General features: G+C 26.9%; 1 protein-coding gene across 1 annotated transcript in view; it reads right to left on the bottom strand.

The window, feature by feature from the left end:
* LOC136075142 (NACHT, LRR and PYD domains-containing protein 3-like) overlaps nt 1-17606 on the bottom strand; it is a 67500-nt gene extending 49894 nt beyond the window's left edge. The window contains exons 1-2 of the mRNA XM_065787482.1: nt 17425-17606; nt 6387-6694 (exon numbers count right to left, since the gene is read on the bottom strand). Of these exons, the coding sequence (XP_065643554.1) occupies nt 6387-6684 (298 nt within the window). The 5' untranslated portion in view covers nt 6685-6694; nt 17425-17606. The remainder of the gene's footprint in view (nt 1-6386; nt 6695-17424) is intronic.
* Between the last annotated feature and the right edge of the window lie 6047 nt (nt 17607-23653).

Here is a 23653-nt window from a genome sequence, read left to right as displayed (position 1 = left end):
ATTCAGTACTTGCCACGCAATTAGCCATTGCCAAATGGTCGCTTATAAACATGCAGGCTCAAAAATTAATAGCTAGAAAACCCGAAATCATGTCTAAAAAAAAACTCTTTGATGTTTGCATCAAAACTGACAAAAATTTGATAATTGCAACAATTTTATAAATTACACATAATCTTTTTAGGGACCAAGTAGTATGGAGACGTGAATTTTGGATACCAAGTATCATAAGAGCACATAAGGAGTACAAGGTGTTTTACCCTAACTCTAATTACAGTCAATTACTGTAATAGAATTACCTCTAATTATTGGCATTAGCAGCCATTTTGTATAATGTCATTTTTATTATAATCAATTCGCTGTACGCTTGTTGAGTTTTACCAGTATTTTGAATTTGTTTATTAAGTTATCTTTAAAGTATTTATTTAAATTAGTAAAAATATTGTTTCTAAAATATTTTCATTATTTTTAAGTAAAAATAATTGTGATTGATGTAAAATTTTTTAAGTTATGAGTACCTAACAACTTCTTTGTGTGGCACTGAAATGTGATATTTTATTTCATATTATGATATGTTATAATTACAGATTATGATTATGTTATGATATATTCTGGGGAAAAAAAAGGACTTGTTAAAAAAAAAAATTGCAGTTTCAAGACACTTTTAATAAATACTAATAATAATATAATAAATACTCAACAAAAAATTGCCAGAAAACTTGGTATTTTGCGGATTTCTGTACAAAATATACACAAGAAATGACTAATGCGAAGAACTTAATACCAAAAAGAGTTGGTAAGTATAAAAAAAGGAGAATTCTAATCTCTAGAAAATAAGTCAGATTGTTCTAGAAAATAGGCAGGCCACCAACAATGAAGTAAGCTAAAAGTTTGACCAATTTGGGGTCGAACTATCAAAGAGAACGGTTCATCATCGCTTGCACAATCTTAATTACATTTCATGACGTCCAACTAAGCCTAAACTGACACCAAAAATATTGCGAAAAAAACTGCATTGGTAAAAAAATACAGAAATTTAACGGAAGATGGTTGGATATCAATAAAATTAATTCAAATGATTTTAAAATATTTACTTTCTTACATGAAACTTTAAAGATTTACTCAACAACCCATATATAATATTTTAAAGTATGCTTTAGCAACAAGAGTATTTTTCAAGTGTTAAAATAGATGGCTAAATATGTAAAGCAAAAAAAAGAAGGAAAGAATACATATTGAACTGCATCCTTCAAATTGTTAAACACCCCAACTCTGTGATTATTTTGTCTGTGATATGTGAAAGGGCAATGGGGATGCTATATAATGTAAAGGATATAAAGAACCTGTTGCAATATAAAAAAGTCCTGGAGCAAATATTGGTGCCCTAATTGGCAGAATAGTTTGATCCAGGTAAAATTTTGTTAAATGATTTTCATTTATCAAAAAAATACACATTTTTTTAATAAAAGTTACTTTTGAGTATATAAATCCCAAGAAAATAATAGACTTTGAAACTGGAGAATGTAAAAAATTATGGGTGGCCATAATAAATTGTCACATGACTATACAAACTCTAATTATTATTCAGACTAAAAAACGAAAATAAATAATCTTTATTAGATAAAATTTATGAACAAATATATAACGATTATATGCATATAACTGCTAACTTTACTCTAAACATTTTAGGTTTCTGAATAACAAATAACTATCAACATTTTTTCTACAAGAAATATTGAAATCTTTTGTTTGAACACTTTCAACATAAAATGTTGAACAAAACAAACTATAAGAATAAATCCTAGTCAAACCAACATTTTTAAAAGTCTGTTTCTAATTTAACAACATCATTATTCAACTGTTCAATAGGGGTTTGCTTTTTTTACTTTTAAAATTATTTTAATCTTCTTTTTTCCAGCTATCTTAGTAATAACAGTATCTCTTTTATTTTCATCTAAATTTCACACATATCGAGAATGAGCGAACTTGCAACTTTTTGTTAATTCATTTGTAATTGTGAAATTAAAAATGTCTTGCTGATGCAATTATACGGTGATAAAGTCACTGACTAATCAAAGAAGTTTGTTCCATGTTATCAATAAAAAAACTCTTTGTTGACACTAAAACCTAGCTTAACAGCACACTGACTGTGAGGTAAAGTAAAAACTAGGATACAGACTTTCCTTAATAATACAAAATGTTTGTTTCCATTCAAATAAGGCATTAAAAACTTGTCAAGGTGCATTTTTAGGCAATTGAATTGCCTGAACTTAATTTTTTTTACTGTTACAATTTTTGATGTCTTCGAACTAATCTTTGGCAGAATCAGCTGTTTGGGCGAATATCAACTTTGATCTATACAACTTATCAACTAGCTGACCAAAACATGCAAACTCAACCTCTTTGTTGCTGCATTTCACAATAACATATACTTCAAAGGATTTCTTTCTTGCAGTTTTTCAACAACTTTAGCAAGCATAGTAACGCAATCTTCCTTAAATTAGTGTTTAACATCTATAGAGTATAAAATAATCTTGACTGCTGTTCCAAGTTGTTTTTGATTAGCCGGCAATTGATTTTCCATTTTTGACACATGATTAGAGAGCTGAAGCAAGTTTTTATCAGCCTTTAACAGTTTATTTTTAATTCTGTGGTAAAATTATCATCATTAGGTTGTTTTAAAAACTTTGAATCCAAGTAACAAGTTTCAACAGCATTTGTGGATTTATTCCAAAAACGAATTAGAATATTCATCTGTTCCTCTTGAAGGATTCGATTCATCAAAGGAGAAAAAAAAAATGGTGATAGTTGAACTTCCTATTTTTAAAATAAGGATACATTACTCAACATATCAAATAAACACATTTTGTTCTACTCAATAAAAAATCTTTAACATTTTTGCTAACTGTAAACAAAACTTTAAACAACTCACTCAAACCAGTACATCATTTAACCAGTACATGATCTAAGTGAACAGAGTGACACAAAAACCATCAAACCCCACAGTATTTCTCTATTAAGAGTGCAGTCAGGAAAACAGTAGGATTCAATAGGTTTTGGAATCTTTAAAAGTACTTCAAATTAACAAGATTTTTCTATTGCAAGTGGTTGTTTGTCAAAAAAGATAACATTGCTCTAAATTTCTTTTGCGTTTCTCAGATGTGTCTTACCCATGACTTTTTGAGGATTTTATATTATTCATAGTTTACTCTAAATAATATAAATAAAACTTTTTAAACCATAAAGAACAAAATTCATATTCCTACAAATCATTAGCCTTTACTATTGCTACTAACTAATGATATTCACTTATTGCAATTGACATGTTCTTATTAAGATTTTTCAAGGTGTTTATATTACAATTTATTTCAAAGACATATTTTACAAACATTCATTCCAGGTTGAAAACATGGCTCTAAAGATAGCAGAAACCATTTCTAACAAAACTGGAAAAAAAAAAAAATATAAATAAAAAAATAATAGTTAGAGTGTTTTTATTAACAACTTTGCAGTAACCAGGGGTGTTTCAATGTAAAAGTCATACATAGTCATACATACCATACAAAATAACATTTATTTCACAATAATTGGTGTATACTCTGTATGTACTCAGCTGTATCTCAATGATTAAGCCTGTAACTTTATCCATATCCCTTAGATCTCATGTTTTTCAGTAATTTATTTTTTCATTAAAGTTCTTAAATTAAATATAAAAGTATTAATACAAATATAAATGTTGTCAATATTCAAGAATGTATTTATTCTTATTTTAAAATGAACTTGTCAGAATAAAGGGATCCAAAAATCCAGCAATAACAATCAATATATTTAATATTAAGTAACAAAATATTTAATTTTAAGTAACAAAAATTGAATGCCAATCATGCTGTTTTGGAGATTTAGAGATTTTTTGAGATGCCAATCATCTGTTTTGGAGATCAGAGCTGCATATTTTTATTGTGACTTAAGAAGAATAATATATAAAATCTTCTTTAAAATGTATATTAAATATAAATGAATACTTAAAAAAAAAGAATACCATCAATCATAAGATTGTTAAGTAAAGCTCTAGCAGTATATTATGTTTGTTTTATTATTGAAAGTACTAAATTTGTTTTATAAGTTAATTTTTTTTATTTGTTTTATACTTATACTTTTTAAGTATATTTATATAAGTACTAAAAAAATTACCATGAAAACTATATTTTTGAATGTTGACAGTTATGTTTATTGAAGCTAAAATTTGTTTTTTTAGATAATGATCTAAAATTTTGTTTATAATATTATTTAAAAGGTATCATCATCAACAAGTTTTTTTTTTCTTTTTTGCATTTATATTTGAAGTTATTTCTTTTTCCCTTACTTAATACAGAACAAAAGAAGAAAAAATCTCAAAATTAAAATTTTAACTTTAACAACCATACGAATGTTTATTGATGAGTTTTTTTAAATAGAAAAAATCAATAAGCAAAAAATTTCCTTCACAAAATCAATATGGCATAAAAATTGTAAAGTTTTTTATTATTTCATTAAATTGTTTGTTTTATGAACTCAAAACTTTATAATAAAGTTTAATGAACTCAAAACATGTTAACACAACTTGGCTTGTGCTCAGAGATCCTTTAAGAAATACAGAAAACAAAATATCACAATTTTGTTTGAAATGCGATTTTTTTGAATGACTGTAAATTTGTTATCAGTTTAAATTACATAAGTAATTAGCTTATATAAGTCAACAGAAATTCTGCTCTAGAATGTTTGCAGGGTAGAGTTGTCAACAATTTTTCAGTTTAGATATCTAACTGCAATTAAAAATGTAACAGGATTTTTTTTAAATTTCCTAATTAATAATATTCTTAATTAAACCAATCTAATTCATATATTTTAAAACAAAATATTATCATTTTTACTTTTCCCTAATTAGAAAAATGCTTTAATATAAAATCTTTTATGTATATTAAATATGTGTATATTAAATACAAAGGTATACTAAAACAAAAAGAATCCCATCAATCATAAGATTGTTAAGTAAAGCTTTAACAATATATTATATTTTTTTTATTAATAAAAAACTAATTTATATACTATGATACAATGATATAATGTAAGTATGTATAGTAATTAATGTAGGTACTAAAAAAATCATAATAAGATCAAATCAAATATAAGAAAGAAAAAATAATACGAAAAAATAAAACATGAATACTTAAAAAAAAAAAGAATACCATCAATCATAAGATTGTTAAGTAAAGCTCAAGCAGTATATTATACTATGATACACTGATATAATGTAAGTATGTATAGTAATTAATGTAGGTACTAAAAAAATCATAATAAGATCAAATCAAATATAAGAAAGAAAAAATAATACGAAAAAATAAAACATGAATACTTAAAAAAAAAAAGAATACCATCAATCATAAGATTGTTAAGTAAAGCTCAAGCAGTATATTATATTTGTTTTATTATTATTAGTTATACAGTAAATAAGTACTAAATTTGTTTTATTGTAAATATACTTTTTAAGTATATTTATAAAAGTACTAAAAAAATCATAAGATACAAATCAAATATAGAGATAAATCTAAACAAAGACATAAATTTATAGTTACACATTTAATAAAAATAAAGTATCAAAATCTTAATATTCTATAGCATAGATAGTCAGACGAATTACACATGATCAAGTTCATTCCAATAGAAACTTTGATAACTGAAACAGCATCCAAAAAAGCAGGCTGTTTAGTTTCATGTATTCCATCAAACAAATACCTTTAATAAAAGAAAAAAGAGTTTAAAGAGTGCTTGAACAACCAACAAAAGAAAAGAGTAGCATTCTTGAATATTGGCACCCATCAGCTTTGGGTAGAGAAATATAGAAAAATGTGGACATGTAAAGGTGTTAGCTAATGGTGTTATTAGTTTGGCAGTGATTTAAAGTTCTTTAACTCAAGGATTGTGTAGTTTTACTCAGAAAACTTGACAAAAAATAAAATTTTTTGACATGGTGTCTGATAAAAACAAATTACACAAAATTAAAACGAGTCTAAGGGAAAGACAATTCCTTAAATTTCTATAATTAGTGAGATCAGCTTTAGTAAATTAGGACACAGGGTAATAAATTTTTTTCAATCATTCCACTCTTAATTAAAATTAATTTAAATTAATTAAAGTTTTTGATATTTCCTAACTGATATTTTGAATCATATTGAAAAGAATATATTTACAAATTAAATTGAACTTTATTTTTATGTTTTGATAAACATGCTTCTTATATAAAGAAAAAGAAAAGGATACATGAACAAAAAACTTGTTATTAGAAAAAAATAATATATTTTAATAGAGAAATCTGTTTTTCACTATATTAAATATTATTAAATAATAATTACTTGTGAATTCATCTACTTTTCTTATTAGATCCATTCTTTCCATTTCCTTTAAAGCTGCTTTTAACTCATCAAGAGTTGGATTGCAATTCATTTGCAACCATTTAGTTAACATTGCATTCGCTTTCTTATCACTTTTATTATTATCTTTATCAATCATTTCTAAATAGTTTTCTTCAATATTTAACAAACGCCCAAGAGTTCTCCAATCTGCTCCAACACAATCACTAAACTTTGATTTAAATGCTTGGCTAAAAACAGTGGTGTCTTTTTTTTTGTGATGTGTAAAAAGTTGACTCATTTTGATGTTTCTACAAAAAAGTACGAAATTTATGATACCAGAATATATACAATATCCACACACATACATATGTAAATGCATAGGCATGTATAAATATATGTATAACATTCAGCAACATATATATATATATATATATATATATATATATATATATATATATATATATATATATATATATATATATATATATATATATATATATATATATATATATATATATATCTATATATGAGGTGGTGAGAGTCAAAGTGGGATAACTCACTTCACCACAACTTTTCAGGGTGGAGTGTTTTATCCCATTAAGTGCAAAAAAATCATGTTTAATGTTTGAGATTTTAAAAATATTGAATGATGTTAATAAAAGACTATTATTTATTGGAACTGTATGAACTGCTAACATTGTTTCAGGTAATAATTAAATTAAGGTTTAAATGAGTTATACCACTTTGACTCTCACCACCTTGTATGTATATGTATGTATGTATGTATGTGTGTATGTATGTATGCAGGCCCGGCTCGTGGTTTTTTTTGTGTGTGTGCAGAAAAAATTTGGCCGATTTTCTACCCCAGGCCTAAAATCGTTAGTTTAATTCGCATCTATAGCACATACTTTAGCTTCTGAAATATATTTAGCAAAAGAAACTTCGGAATTACGAGAAATAAAAAATTCAGTTGTTTTTTTTTAACACACTACCTGCTGATCTCACATTCATGCTCTGTGATTGTAATAATTTGCTCGTACAATTTATTTCTGATAGAACATCTTGCCAGATTATTAGACCACAAATAAATTCAAAACTGTCTAATTTTGATGTGATTGACTCAGCTGTTATGCGTGTAAGTGCATCTTTTTCCAATTAAACGACTTCTTTTAACGCTGAATAAATACCTTTCAATCCACTTTTCAAAGCACTAACGGCATTAACATGGCTTTCCCATTGTGTATCACTTAATGATTTCACTGTCAATTTACAACACATGGATATGAAAATATGCCAACGCTTTGGCGATCTTGAGAAAAAATTGTAAATTGTTTGGATGGTTAAAAAAAAATTAATAATTTCAATAGCTCCTTTTACTGCATCAACAACGACTAAATTTAAAGAGTGGCAGACACATGCAATGAAGAAAGCCCTTGGATTTATGTTTGTAATATGAGCCTGAACACCGTTTATTTTTCCACGCATATTGGCTCCATTATCGTAGCCTTGACCACGAAGATTCATAATTGATAAGCCATTTTGTGTCAAAAAAGTTAATATTTCTAGGTCATCTTCGCTCCGGTTGAATCCAAAATGTTAATAAATTCCAAAAAACTTTCTTTAACTTCCACACTAGCATTATTACCTTCGGTTGATTATTTTATGTGGACGTAACGCAGAACAATTGACATTTGTTCTTTATGGCTGGCATCAGAAGTACAGTCTACAATAAAGGAAAAATACATTGCATTTCCAAAATATTATCCTTTGTAGCTTTAGCGATCAATAAAATAATTTCTTGCTGGATATTTTTTCCCAAGTAATGAGGCTTTTATGGATTTTCTACTGCTCGTTAAACATGTTTCTCTAACACCGGATCAAACTTTGAAAACAACTCAACAATTTTAAAAAATGTACCATTAATTTCCGTGAATATTCTGTATGAAGATCCTCTAAATGCAATATTTTCTGAGGCCATCATTAAAATAATTGAGATTATTCGCTTGAGCACTTCATGCCAATGTTCTACTTCACTCAAGTATAATTTATTAGCTAGACAACTAATGGCTTGACCACAAGAAAGCCGTTTTTTAAGCTCAATCCACTTTCCATAGCAGTGAAAATGCTCAGTACTTTGCCCATGTCTTTTTTGTTCCTCCTTTTGCTAAGGCAAATTCATCGCTACTAAATATTTTACAACAAAAACAGAATACCTGATCTACTTTGGATGAATATACAAGCCAGGTTCTTTTAAATAATTTGCTTTTAAATAATTGCACCATTTGCTGGTACAGACTTCTCACCAGTTACAATATATTCATCATACTCACGCTCATGTGTATCGATTTCTTCAACTATCTTATCAGAAATGTCTTCATTTTGCCTAACTTGCAGAAAGTTGTTTAAAGTTTTTTGATTTTTTAATTGCTCTTTCAGCCTGTTTTCCCTATTTTGTTTGTTTTGCCAACCAGACAATTTCCGTTTCCGATCCATGTTACAGCAAATAATTTTTAATATTTAATTTTTCAGTATTATAATTCAAATTCACTTACAGTGAGTTTATGATTCAAATTCACTTACTTATAAAATTTAGATTTTTTTTCAAAGTGTGAAAATGAAAATTAACTGACAACATTTTTATGTGGCGCTAAAAATACAATACTTACCTATCTAAATTTTGAAATATTAGAAATTAAGATTCCTTTGGTAATAAAAATTCATTTGGAGGCGCCTTTTCATTTATAAATAATTACTTTACAAAAATTAAAAACTAAAAAAATATAATTTGATATTGTATAAAGTTTATATTTCACATAATCTTGTAGGCGCCTTTGAATTTTCTATGAAAATGTATTTTGTTAAATGATCAACCTAAACTGTCTTTTGGGTACTGGTTAGTATTAGCATGTATTGGACCTTTGGGAACTATATTTTGAATTTGCAAATTCTGCCAATTTTCTGGCCAATCCGTTATATTACAAAAATCATTACAGCTAGATATATTCTCAGCATTTTTTTCTACCTCATTATTTAAACATTTATCTTGATTAGCTGTACTAGTGTTAGCATTTCACAGTGGCCCCAGAATGCTAAGTTTTGGAAATAGAATTATAACTAATGATTAAGAAATCCTAGAAAACTCATTGAGGACTTTTTAGAAAGATATTTCATTGCTGGTTATAGGAAAATTTAAATTTTTAATATTAAACTAAATTTGTGGACTGGGTTCAAATTACCATATTTGGTCATTTTTGATAAATTAATATTTTTTGATAAATACTCAAAGTTAAATTTTTTTTTAAATGACAATTAAAAAAGTAATTTATCAGATATACTTAAAGAAAAGAAAATTCAAAAATTTAAATAATATGGGGGTCTGGTTTCTACTGTTCTAATGATAAGAAGTTTAGTATTTAAAAACAAGTACTCTGTCAAACTTGGATTTAAAATAATGTAAGTATAATAAAATTATAAGGAAAGAGTTCTAATGAATTGCACTTGCAACATATATTTGAAGATAAAAAGTTAAAATAGAAAAAAATGTTAATAACTTTATAATTAATCATAAATAAGGTTTTCAAACATATCATCAAAATATCTCTTTGGTTTTGAAAACATACGCTCATGAGATCTACTTGTATGCTCATTTGAACCACAATCTTGGCATAACTTTGGAGAATGTGAATGGATTATTTGGTTTAAAATACAAGGATCCGATCTCTCTAAAAGACGACTCATTACATCTGTAAGTTGTTCTAGGTGTGATGTCTTACGAGAGAGTAGTTTTAAATAGTTTCTAATATCTTTGTTATTTGCCTAAAGACCTTCCTCCAATAAATTGCAAAGGCCATAACCATCATTTAGAGTTATTAAATCAGCTGAATGATGAAGGACTCCATGAAGAGTGTGGTTAATTTGTGCTCAAGGCATATTTGTAATAATGTTAAGTGTAGCATTATTGCATAACTCCTGAAATTTGTCTATTTTAATTTTATGCTGACAAGAAACTATACGAAGTATTATACTGATTTGAGATTATACTGATTTGTAGTAATAACATGCAATCTTTGTACATTGGAGAGCATAGATTATTTATGCTAGAAATTAGTTCTTCAGAAAAAAATTTATGGCCTTGTGACCCTGCTGTAGATGTCCATCCCTTCTCACCAGAGTTACGACGCATTATCTAATCGTAGTCCAGTGTTTTCTTTTATTTTTTAGTAATAACCCTGTCTTTTGCATTACGCATTGGTTCACCAAATGGTCGGTTTTTGTAACCTAAAGTCTGTAATTTATATGACATCAATAAAGTAGTTTTAAAAACCAGGCAGTGCTGTTTATATATGAATGTGTAACACATATGCTTTTTTGGTCAGATTTGGTTTGTAGTTTTTCAGTAAGTCATGTGTTTTCATGTGGCAAAATATCCAGTTTTCATGTGGCAAAATATCCAGTTTTAGTTGGAATGATACCATCTTTATTAACCAGCTTTTCGTACAGCATCCAAGTTTCTTCTGATGATCTATCAATCGGAAATGCTTTACTAACTCTCCGAATATCTGTCCATTCAGTAGTTTTTGTTTTGCAAAGTATACAATCTGCACCTCCTAGTCCACTGATGAGTCATTTAAACTTTAAATCCTTCATTGTATCTTGAATACAAATTTTGACATTGACATAATTTTTCCCAAATAGACAAAATACCTTCAGCATTTAACTCTTCTCGTGAGTTATCAGTAGTTAGGACAATAAGATCTAGCAAATTTTGATTAGTTTCTGTTTCTCTTATCAAAAACAGAGGATGTAATGATTTCGATACATTTGGTGAATAATTTTGCCACAGGGTCATATTTTTTCTCGATGGCATATTAGTTTCAGAGGTATAAGACCATATTAAAACATATTTGATTTGCTTTCAATCATTTCTTTTGATTTCATTGATACTTGTCACCCTGCTCCAACACAACCATCTTTAAAACACATCTGATACTCATCGCCATCTACTGGAATAAAAGAATCTTTAATTATATTCAAAACAGAATCAATTGTCATTATTACAAGCTCTTTGTATTAAACAGAAACACCTCTTCCAGTCAAAACATTACTAATTGTAGGGCGCAATTTTTTTCTTCCTTCAAGCAGTTCATTGATTGTTGGAAAATATATGCCTTTTGAAGCGAAAAGAAATCTTAATTTTCTCATTTACTATTTACTTAATGTAAGGGAATGCATTAGAGCAATGGATTTATCTATATTAAAGATATCTATTGTATCCATATGGTTTGTAAAAATAGCATTTCCAACACAAGCAATACTTTTATTATTTTGTGTGTTAATTCTATGTAAGAGGTAACCCAATAACTGGTTAACATGCAACTCTGGGCACTCATTAGTGATAAAATTGATTATAAGTGAGAAGTTCCTCTCCTTTTTCATCTTATCACCAAGTTCTGTAAAAGAATTTCTTTGTTTTGAAAAATATGGTTCTGTTATGCATGCATCCTCTACTTCATAATATCTTTTGATGCTTGTAAAAGTATAAATGCATATCCATTTTTCTTGAAATGTTTCTCTTTCAGGCGTTTATAACATTTTCATGTTTTTTCACACACATTTTCAAACTCCAATGAATTAACTGATAGTTCAAAATCTTTATAAAGTATTTCTTTAATGGCTGAATAGTTTTGTCAGCTCTAACAAATTGCGTTAATAAATCTATTTCTGTGATGTATTTTACATTTTTATTTTCCTCCATTACATTTATTTTTTATTTTGCTTTAGTTCTGTTGAAACAAACACAAAATCATATTAAATAACCAATTAAAAAATATAAAATTTTCATATTTGTAACCAAAAATAAAATATTCACATATTTTAAGGAAAAAATAATAACCACTGCTCAACTTTTTTAAATCATGTAAATAAAAAAAAGTGCTAACTTGCCTTAGTTTCTCCTTAAAATATTTGAAAAGAAGAAATGTTAAATATTTTTAAAACGTATGACACAGTAGAGGCAAGTTAGCACTTTTAAAAAAACTTAAGATTTAATCCGATTTTTTGTAAAAAATAACAGCATAAATATATAACATAATAACATAACTAATTTTAAAAGCTTTGAAGAAAAAAAAAAAAAAAAAAAAAAACATATTTTTAAATTATTAAAAAACATATTCCATATTAAACTAAAAACAACTTTTACATAAGTGGTTTATCAATTTTTATGTCAGTAAACTCTTTTTGAATGGAAACTAACCGAATTCACTAAACTTTTATAGATACACAAAAAAATTGAAAATTCATCAACTTCAAAATTGCATCAGCTAGAAACATCATTTTTTTTTATATATCCGCAAATTTATCTGACATTCTGAATAAATAATTTATACTGACTTTCTCAAACAAATATTTTTTCTCTATTTCCAACTCTGGTCCCACTGTGCATTTAATTCAACATTAACGTTAGTTTTGTTAGTCAGTTTCAGATACAGACTTCTCACCAGTTACATTGTATTCATCATACTTATACTCATGCTCATGTGTATCGATTTCTTCAACTATCTTTTCAGAAATGTCTTCATTTTGCCTAACTTGCAGAAAACTGTTCAATGTTTTTTGAATTTTAAATTGCTCTTCCAGCCTGTTAATAAATATATATATATATATATATATATATATATATATACATAAATATATATATATATATATATATATATATATATATATATATATGTATACATATATATATATATATACATATATATGTATGTATGTATGTATATATATATATATATATATATATATATATATATATATATATATATATATATATATATATATATATATATATATATATATATACAATAAAAAATGTATGTCAAGCAAAATAAAAACTTCAAAAAAAGTTTTAATTTCTGAAAAGATTTGTAACAAACTATAACAAAATATATTTAGTACTATAGGCCTTTCAATGTTTTATCAGTAGTGCTAGGTGAAGTGCAGGTATAAAAAAAAAAATTATTTGTTACAAAAATATAATTTTTAATCAGTTAAGGTATTGTTCCTATTAGTTATCATTATCTAATGTTTTTTAAAATAGGAAGTGTTAGTCATGCTTTTGTTTATGCAAATGATTTTTATATGACAATCATTTTTTTATGACTGTTAAGTTCAAGAAAAATAAAAAACTGGAAAAATGGTTCCATTATTTGATTATTTTTACTTTGGCAATTATACACATGGTTGTCAAATCTGTCTTTAAAATGGCCAGTTCTCCAACTTTAAATATGACCATATGTGCAATTTCTCAATTTATTTGTTTTTCCAGTATATGTTGATTAATCATTACACGATAAACATTTAAATAATAAATGACATTCTTCCTGTTACAAGTAATGTTACTTTAATTAGAAATACTGCACAAATGGTCGTATTTAAAGTTGCAGAACCAGCCATTCAACAGACAGATTTGACAACCATGTATATGGTTGCTAACATAGAAATAAAAAAATAATGGAACCGTTTTTCCAGCTTTTTGTTTTTCTGTTACATAAAAATGATAAAAATTTATTATTATATGAAAGTCATATTTGAAAGTATTTCTGTTAATAGCAACAATACCCTAATTGATTATAATTTAAATTTTTGTAACACAAATAATTTTTTTTTTTTTAATATAAATGCAATTTAAATAGCGCTACTGCTAAAACATTGAAAGGCCTCTAGTGCTACATATGCTTTGTTATATTTTGTTACAAATCTTTTCATAAATAAAAACTTTTTTTGAAGTTATTATTTTGCTTGACATACATATTTCATTGTATTGGTTAAATCAAATTAAAAGTTCTTTTAAGTATTCTTATGTTAAATTTTTATATAAATATTAGTGCTATTAGCTTAAATAAATAATTTTCTTCAAAAATTAAAACACTTATTTAAACACTATTACAATTTTTAAGCATTTATTTAAGAAAAATCACATTACAAAATGTTTTTTAGTATTTGGTTGGGCCGCCTTTTGCATCAATTACTGCTTGTACCCTTCTTGACATACTTTGGATGCAATTCTTTGCATTTGCTTTTAATTCCTGATCATTATGCCAGACATTAATTAGTGCCTCTATGATATTTTTTTTGTTGGTTATAATTTCGTGGCCAATTATCAGCTATTCTCAATTGGGTTTAAGTCAGAAGAATTGCCAGGCTATAATAAAACAGTAAGATTTTTCAACTTTAATTATCTTTTCACTAATTTGGGTTTAAGGCATGGGGTAGAATCATGCATAAAGATGCATTTGGATAGAACAGGAAACCATTCATGTAACTGAGGAATTAATTTAGTAGCTAATACTTTTTTATATTTATCCTGGTTTATCATCCCTTCAAATATAAAGAAGGCCACTGCCCTTACCACTTATAACTGACTACACCCTCACTTTTAGTGGGTGTTTTTCTGTCTCCATAACACAGTAAGGGTTATATTTTTCTTCTTTCTTTTGTCTAATAAAAGAAGACTTATCCATTAATATTTCAAATTGGGACTTATCTGAGGAACACACCAAAAAATAAATAAAAATAATAATATAAATACTCATAAAAATGTTTTAATCAGTGATGCTGTTGCAATAAATAATTAAGTAAGTATTTATATACGCTTTTTCAATCTTAAGCAGACATATATAAGTGTTGTTTTGCCCAAGTGAGAAGTTTTAATTTCATCGCTGGTGTAAGTTTAGATTTCCTCGCAGGTCTGTAGCATTTAAACCCAAGTTCTGCTATTCAAAATCTTGTAGTTCTGTTAGAAATTATGATACCAGCTTCTTGTATGATTTTAGTAACTGCTTTTGTACGATTTCTTCACATAAACGTTACAAATTGCCCATTCATCTCTTGGGGTAGTGATCTACCACATTTTTCACATCTAGCACTTTATAAAGTTATTTTTTTATCAAGTTTTACTTTAATTCTGCTTACTGTCATCACAGAAACTTTAACTAAATTTGCAATTTTTCTTTGGGAGTGATTTGAATGTTTTAAAAAGCAGATATTTCTGAAACGTTTTTGTCTAATATCTTAAGTTTTTTCTATTTTTAGGCACCAAAGTTCAAATATTTTTAGTTAAAATTACTAATTAATGTAAAAAAACGAGTCAGAATCACAAAAATACTAAACAGTAAAAAAATAAATTATTTATTACGCACATGTTATCTGGAAAACAACAATTTTGTAAATTATGTTAGTGTATTTTACAAATAGTGCTCAATGTTCTTAAAGAACAGAGCAATAATAAATTAGTAAAAAACACTTATCTTACTTTTATCTTCTACTTGAAGTTTCACCATTGCTGGATCATCAGGAAGATCTGAAAGAGTCAGGAAAGATCAGGAAGATCTGAAAGAGTTCAGGATATATATATATATATATATATATATATATATATATATATATATATATATATATATATATATATATATATATATATATATATATATATATATATATATATATATATATATATAATTGAATACAATGCACAACACAATGTCTTCAAGATTGCAAATATCAAACACAAAACATAAAATTTAAGGTAAGATAGTATCCATAACTCACTGATAAAAAGTTCGTTATAATTTTATGAATTATAAAAGAATTTATCACAATGTTTCAACTTTGAAAAAATTCAAACTTAGTGACATTTTTATATTATTTTTTAAAAAGTTCTTTTTATAAAGGATAACAACTTGTTGAATTTAGAAAATTTCAGAGTTTCTAGTTTTGAGCTAGAGGTAACAAAAACATTGAATTTAACCAGCCTCTAACACATCATTTTTACTAGCATCACAAGAATAAAAACATCAACATCAAAGAAAAAATTTGTGCGGAAGTAGGACCAAATTAAGTTATTTATTGGTTTATTTCTTCAACATTACTTTTAGAAATTTGATGAACTAATGATTAAAAGAAAAGTGTAGGTAAATAAAATCAAGGTTATCAAAGGTAGTCTTAAAAGATAAATAAAAATCTAAATTATAATGATAGGAGAGTAATTGTGTCATATCATTTATTTCCTTGCTTTAAGCAGAAGTTTTAGATCAAACATTAGCAAGTGGAAACATCCACTAATTACAGAGAATATTTATTTAACAAAGAATGTGCTAAAAAAACTAATTTTTTTAAATAAAAACACGGGGGAAAAATACAACCTGCTTCCAACACAGCAGGGTTTCAAAAAAATACATTTTTTTAAAATAAAACAAAAAATCATGGGTTTATTAAAAAAAAAAAAAAAAAAAAAAACCATGGTTTTTTAGGCTTAAACTCCTTTTTATAATATAAAAACCATGTTTACTCGACTTTTTTAATTGACTAAACAATGTTTAGTCAATTAAAAAAAGCATTAGTAATTTGCTTTAAATAAATTATATTTTTTATTACCATTACTACTGTAACTCATCAGCCAATACATCATTACTTAATGATCTGTATATAAAAACAAGCTTTGCCGCTTTTTCTACTCCAATTTTGTTTCTTAACTTGGAATGAGCAACAAGCCTAAAAAATGAAAGAATTCTTTCGATTTCAGCACTAGAAGCTGGTGCATTTAACAAACCTTCAATATCCATGATAATATTACAGTCAAAAGATTTTAGTGCTTGCAAAGAAATGAGCATCATTAACAGTCTAATGATATCTAGTTTCCAATTGATATTTCAACGATGTCCCTTATTTATGTTTGATCTCTTTGCAACTTATCTTGAGCAACTCCAAACTGTTTTAATATTTTTCGCAAAAAAACTAGTTTGGTTTAAATTGATATTTTTTCAATTGGTTTACACCATTGGTTTAAAACATTTGGTTTAAACTTATCAACCCTGCAACACACGTTTCTATATCAAAAATTAAATTTGAAACTTTATATAATTTGAATTCTCTATCTAAATCTGATGATTTCAATTTTTATATCAAGGAAGATTAAATATTGATGAAGTAAAAATAATATCGAATAAAATGAAACAAATCAAAATATATATAAAAACAATACCTTATAATTTTTTAAACATTAAAGTAGGTCTGAATCTAGCTTGCTAAACCAATATATAGGTAATAACACCAGTTACAATAGTTACTTAAATAAACTAAAAACACAGCATCAAATTAGTTCCTTATCAATCAAACTTTTGAAACTGCAGTTTTTGCTAAAATATTAACTAAATGATTAATTCCAGTTAGTAATGCCAGTGACTAGTGAAAAAAACTTTAACTTCACACTTTCTTTGAATTCTGTACATAATTGATTACATGTATTAGTTTTGAACTTTTTTTTAGCATGCTAACTAATGGCAATATATATACTTTACAAATTTGACATATAAAAATCAAACCATCATGCTAACATCTATTGTCCAATGCCATGGTAAAAAACTTATATAAAGAAATATGTGATTACTCATTTACATACTTTGGTGTCACCAGCCGAATAAAACAACTATATCCAAAAAGTATAATTAGTCCTGCTGCATACCTGACAGGAAGATTTGACTTATTGCATACTAAATATGTGACCTTTCCATTTGCCATTAGGATTTAACAAATTTTCATTTCTTTTTCTTTATCTTAGTAATAACTTGTGTAACTCCATTATTAGTATCTAATTTATAGTAATTCTTTCGATTTTTTTTTTCTAAAATGATTCAAATTGCACATTTCAGCATTTATTAGGATTGACCAATTGTTTTTTGAATTTACCACTATCAAATTTATCTCGCATCAAAACATTGTTGTTCAATGACTTAATGGTATGCATAATGTTGAGATAACTCTTAAAAAAGACTTTGCAAGTATGAGAGCCTGAAAACTCTTTTCTAACAATCTCATTTTATATCAATTTCATGATTATATGATTGAAATCTAATAAAGATTCTGGAGCTTTTCTACAAGTTACACTAATGCAGTTCAATAAAAAACCACACACTGTTTCTAATTGAACAAAAGTAATTTTATTTAAAACATAATTTTTGTGTTGAGAGCGTAACCCTTTAGTTTAATAACGATATTTGTTTGTGAGGAACAGTGCTGAATGTTTATGCAAAACCTGCTAAATGCATGATACAAGAAGATTAGAAAAAAAAGTTACTTAGAGCAAAGCCATTTTGATCTGCACCTTTCAAGTTTTAGATGTTAAAGTAACATCAGAAATCACTATTCCTTATAAGGTGATTAAGCAACAGTAACTTTTTTTTTATAATCATACATATATATATTTTGATGATATACGGATATTAGGATAGAATGAAACGCATTTTTTTATTAATCTATTTAAGTTAACAATAAGCATTAAACCTTAAGTATGGAAGTTATTTTAATTACTACACTTATTTTTCATTTGTTTTTTTTTCTCATTTTTTCAAGAGAAATAATATTTACTTTCAATTTTTACCATTAACTTAATTCTAAGTGAGTTATAATTAATAATTAAACTATATACGTTTTAAGTATATCGTTTTTATACAAAGTAAAAACATAAATGTGGGTGTCATGTCATATTAGGCATTTTTAAAATTGTCAAATGCACTTTCTTACAAAACGGAATCATACTTTAGTTATCAAACAGAAATTCGACAATTAAGTCTTGCTGAAAATAAATATTTTTAAAATACTTGTTCTTATTGCCTTCTCAATTTTTTTTTTTTTTCAATTTTATCTGGTATAGAGTTAAAAAAAATTCTTGACATTATATGAAACTTTTGTTTTTAAGAGAGAAGTGGTTAACCTCATGCAATAAAAAGTGGTCTGTCACTTGAAAAAAACAATCTTAAATTACAGAATGTTAACTTAGTTCAAATGAAAAAACTGAAAGTAAATGAAAAAGTGGCCTTAAAGCCTTTCTTTACCTTATATATATTTATATTAAGATTTATTTATAATATTTAATATTTCTTAGGGTATAAAAGTATATAGAGTTATAAGCTCTGTTATCAAAACGAATTTTAATCTTAAAACTTACATTTATTCAAAATTCACAATGTTTCAATATTAAAAGCAAACACTCTTGTTAACTCAACTTTCTTTTGATGCCAAATGGAAAAGATGAAATCTTTAAAAAGTACACAGTCACAATTATTATTGGACGTTAAAACACACACATTTATTGAGAGCCATAATTATTATTGGACGTTAAAACACACACATTTATTGAGAGCCATAATAATTCTCAGATTATACCTTGGCTTCCATTTATGTCGGAAAATCTATTTGTAAATTCCGGGTACAATACGAGAACACTTATTCTGAAATTATTACTTCTCGGTTCTTGATATTGTAACAAGGGATTGCAATCCCGGGCTTTATTTACGATCCCGGGATTTTGGGATTGAAGAAGTTAAAATCTTGGCATCCCGGGATCCCGGGATGATATATAATGTGAGGTATTTGCTAAAAAACAGAAGTTAACACTGCATATATGAATATACTTTTTGATGTTTTCAATTTTTTATTTAATTTCATTATGCTTTAATAACTTGAATTAATTTTCTATGGCGCCTTAAATTGTTTCAGTTGCATAATAGGCAGCAGGTGTATATAAAGATCTTAAAATGATGCCGAAATATATATACGATACCTTCCATATTATGTTTTAAGATTACAGACATTACAGAATAATCTTCATCAAATAATTAGATATGTAAATAATATTTGAACATTTAAAATGTATTTGACTAAAGTCACTAAACAATCAAAATTTTAAAATAAATTTGTAAACATAAATTTTCTTAAATTTGTCTACCGATGTAGCAGCTGTAGCAACAAGCTACTTTGTAAAATATAACAAAATAAGTTGTTTATTAAAATTGAGTAACAAAGTTTATATTTATAAATAAATGATAGCTAAATAAAAAACGTAAAACAAAAAAACAATTCATATTAAATACATATTTTATTTTCAAACTTTCTTCTTCTGTCTGAAAATATGCCCGGAGGAATAGTAGAGCATCTAAAAATTGGTCATATAGCCTAGTCCTTTTTTCACTTCTCAAATAGTCAGGGTTAAGGTCAGATTTAAGGTTATAATACCCATATACCCAACTGCAGAAAATGCCCGCTCAGGTTTGATGCTCGTCGATGGAATAGATAACAAAAATTAGTATATTAATTCCAAATTATGCCCCCGGTTTCTATCATTTTCAAACAGATGCATTTCTTTATTATTGACATTAAATTTGAAATTTGTGTTTCTAGTTCGATGGCTTTTATGCTTTGTGCAATTTGTTTTTTTAACTTTTCTCTTAAAGACATGGAGGCTCGAACTTGTGATTCTTCATTTCTAACAACAGAACTACCCCTAACCCTAACCCTAACCCTGACAATTTTTTCTTCATCTTTGTGATCACCGGTTTCATCAACAATATCTTGAGTTTCCTTCAATGTTGCTTTGGTGTCGGACATTGGCGTAGAACTTTTTTTATAAAGAACATCACAAACTGCAAGGTGAATTCCATGGACCAAACATAACTCGTGTTCAGCCTTAATAATTTTTTCCCACACGAACCATTACATTAGGACCATTCGTAACAATAGCAACAATGTCTGTATCAATATTACCATCATGCTCTTTTAAACGTGTTTTTAAATCATCAATACATTTCTCAGCACTCATACACTCATATACACAAATAAGACCCAAATTCAAGTGCTTATTTGGGATATGTACATTAATATTCATGTATCTTTTATTTGTTGTAGAGGTCCATTCATCAAAGCTCAGAAAAAATCGTGTTCCCAAATCTTTATATTGATAAATTTCTTTGGAACTTAATTTATATTTAAGCTGTGAAACACCACTATCCTTTTAATTGAGTTTGCTGACTTAAGCAAATTTTTGAAACCACTGGTAATTAGTAATTGCCTTAAATTTTTTGCTGTTATAAATACATTAAATGTTAGCCCATCTAAAGCTGTCATTCGAGCCAGTGTTTCGCCTAAGGTAGTTTTTTTTTCGAATGCAAAGTAACTTATTATTCTTCGTTTCGTAGGAGGCTTCTCGTCAGTTCTGGCATCATTTAACAGCTGACTCGAACTAGGTAAATTTGTGTCGGCTAAAGATACTTTCAAATTGTGCTTAGTTAATAAGTGCGTATGAAGGCCTTTTGTAGAACCACCCAATGTTTTCAAAATAACACCACATTTTTTACATTTTGCTGCCAAATTATTCGCAGACTTCAAATAATGTGACCACACTGAAGTTGGGTCTTTATCTTTTTTGTGTAGAAAAAATGATGTTCCCTTTTCACTGTTTTCATTCATGTTTTCATTCATGATTGGTCCTATACTAATGAAGTCAAAATTTTAAAAATACACTCATATTTGATGATTTTCATATAAGAAATCTTATTTTATGTTTAAAGCACAGTATTGGAAAAAAATTTTTTTGTTTGGTCAAAATTTTGGTTCCATGGACCCTAAAATTGGACTACGCGCTGTGATAAACAGCCTGTAAACTAATAATGGTATGGTCATGAAATTTTCACAGCTTTTTAATATATGATGATTACACTCACCCTGCCAAAATCAAAAAATTTACCAAACTATTGAAGCTTTTGTAAGAAAACCAGTTTAAGGCCTAAAAAAAAGCCCCGAAAAAGCTTAAAAACTAGACCTTATTTTGAGAACCAGTAAACTAACATGAATTCTTTTGGTAAGATGCATGTGCATATATATAATAAACAACTCCTGTAAATTTTAACACAATCAGACAAACTAGTCTCAAGATATTTATCGCAGCGTGCAAAAAAATCATATATTGAGAAAAACAATAATAAGGATTTTTGATGAAAAAAAAATTTTTTTAAATCAAAAAAGGTCAAAAAATTATTGAAAAACAAAACGATTAGAGCATTATTGAAAACACAGAAAAAAGAAAAATGTGAAAACTCTAATATTGGAAAAACATTTAACCAAAATAGAATTATTCAATCAATGAAAAAAAGCTTGAATATAAAAAGGTAATATACCATAACTACGTTACAAAATACAATAACAGCCTAAACATAAATTTAATTTAAAAAATAACAAAAAACTAATATCTAAAACAATCCTGCTTTATAAGATGCACCTTTACTTTCATTTACTATATCTGTAAAACCTTTTTGTTGTGCACGAAGCAGCTTTCTTCTTTGTTTTATTGAGTCAAGTGACTTCTTTTCCATCATCTTTATTCTTTCTGCAAAGCAGCATTATATTAAAATTAATTTCTTCAGTTATTCCAAAGTCATTGCAAAAAAAGCATGCCTCAAGCATTAGTAAACAACGTGTTATTGCGGTAAACAACAAAAGCATTAAAAAGGTTCAGTTCAAAACGTTCAAAAAATTGTTCCATTTATCGTAAGAATAAAGCATAAATAGGATAAAACTGCAAAGCAGCATTATATTACTCGTTATAATTCAGTATAGTTACCAACTTTAATTTAATACCAACTTAATTAGTTCAATCCTGCTATAATCCCGAATATCCCGGGATTTTGTGTTTAGAATCCCTGGATTTTCGGGACCCAAAAACGTCCGGGATCCCGTATGCCAGGATTGCAATCCCTAATTGTAACCTAAACAAAATAACATGTTCAAAATTTGTATTTTCTAACTACAATACGGAAGATGTGTTAGTTTTTGAAAAAAGGAGGCTAGAAAGAAGTTTTTAAATGTTATTATTTACTTCCTTTCTTCAAAAGCATCTTTTATTCGAAATGTTTTTCGTATTATTGCGACAGAATACGAATTTTGCTTTTTTTTATTATGGTTATTTAGTTGGGTTACAGTTATTTGGGTAGCAATATTTCGTCTAACTATTTTCTTCCCGTCAACTTTGAAAATTAAGACGAGAAAATTTTGGTTATTTTATTAATGCGTAAATCCACCGCACAGAGGGGAAGAATTACTTCAAAATTGGACAATTGACGAAAATGAAATAAGGCGTTATGAAATTGTTTTTAATAATAATGCATAAAAGAGTCTCTGGTCCAACTTATCCACGTTTATTTTTTAGGTTTGGACTGACCTTTAACCCTGTGGAACCCATATTTTAGCCATAATGACTCGCTTGCGAGTTAAAAGAACCACTTTGTTTAAATAGTGCTTAAGAGAGGTTTGTTAAAAGTTTTGATTTTTTTTTTAGGTATTCTTTAATTTTAGGCTTGTAGTTATCTTTTGGTAATAATAAAATATTATTTAAGTGCTTGCACTATATATTATTATGCCTTACAAAAATAGCGTTTTAAATA

Source organism: Hydra vulgaris, chromosome 01, assembly GCF_038396675.1.
Source record: "Hydra vulgaris chromosome 01, alternate assembly HydraT2T_AEP".
Taxonomy (NCBI): domain Eukaryota; kingdom Metazoa; phylum Cnidaria; class Hydrozoa; order Anthoathecata; family Hydridae; genus Hydra; species Hydra vulgaris.
The sequence above is the reverse complement of the archived record's forward strand: the minus strand, read 5'-3'. Positions and strand labels throughout refer to the sequence as shown.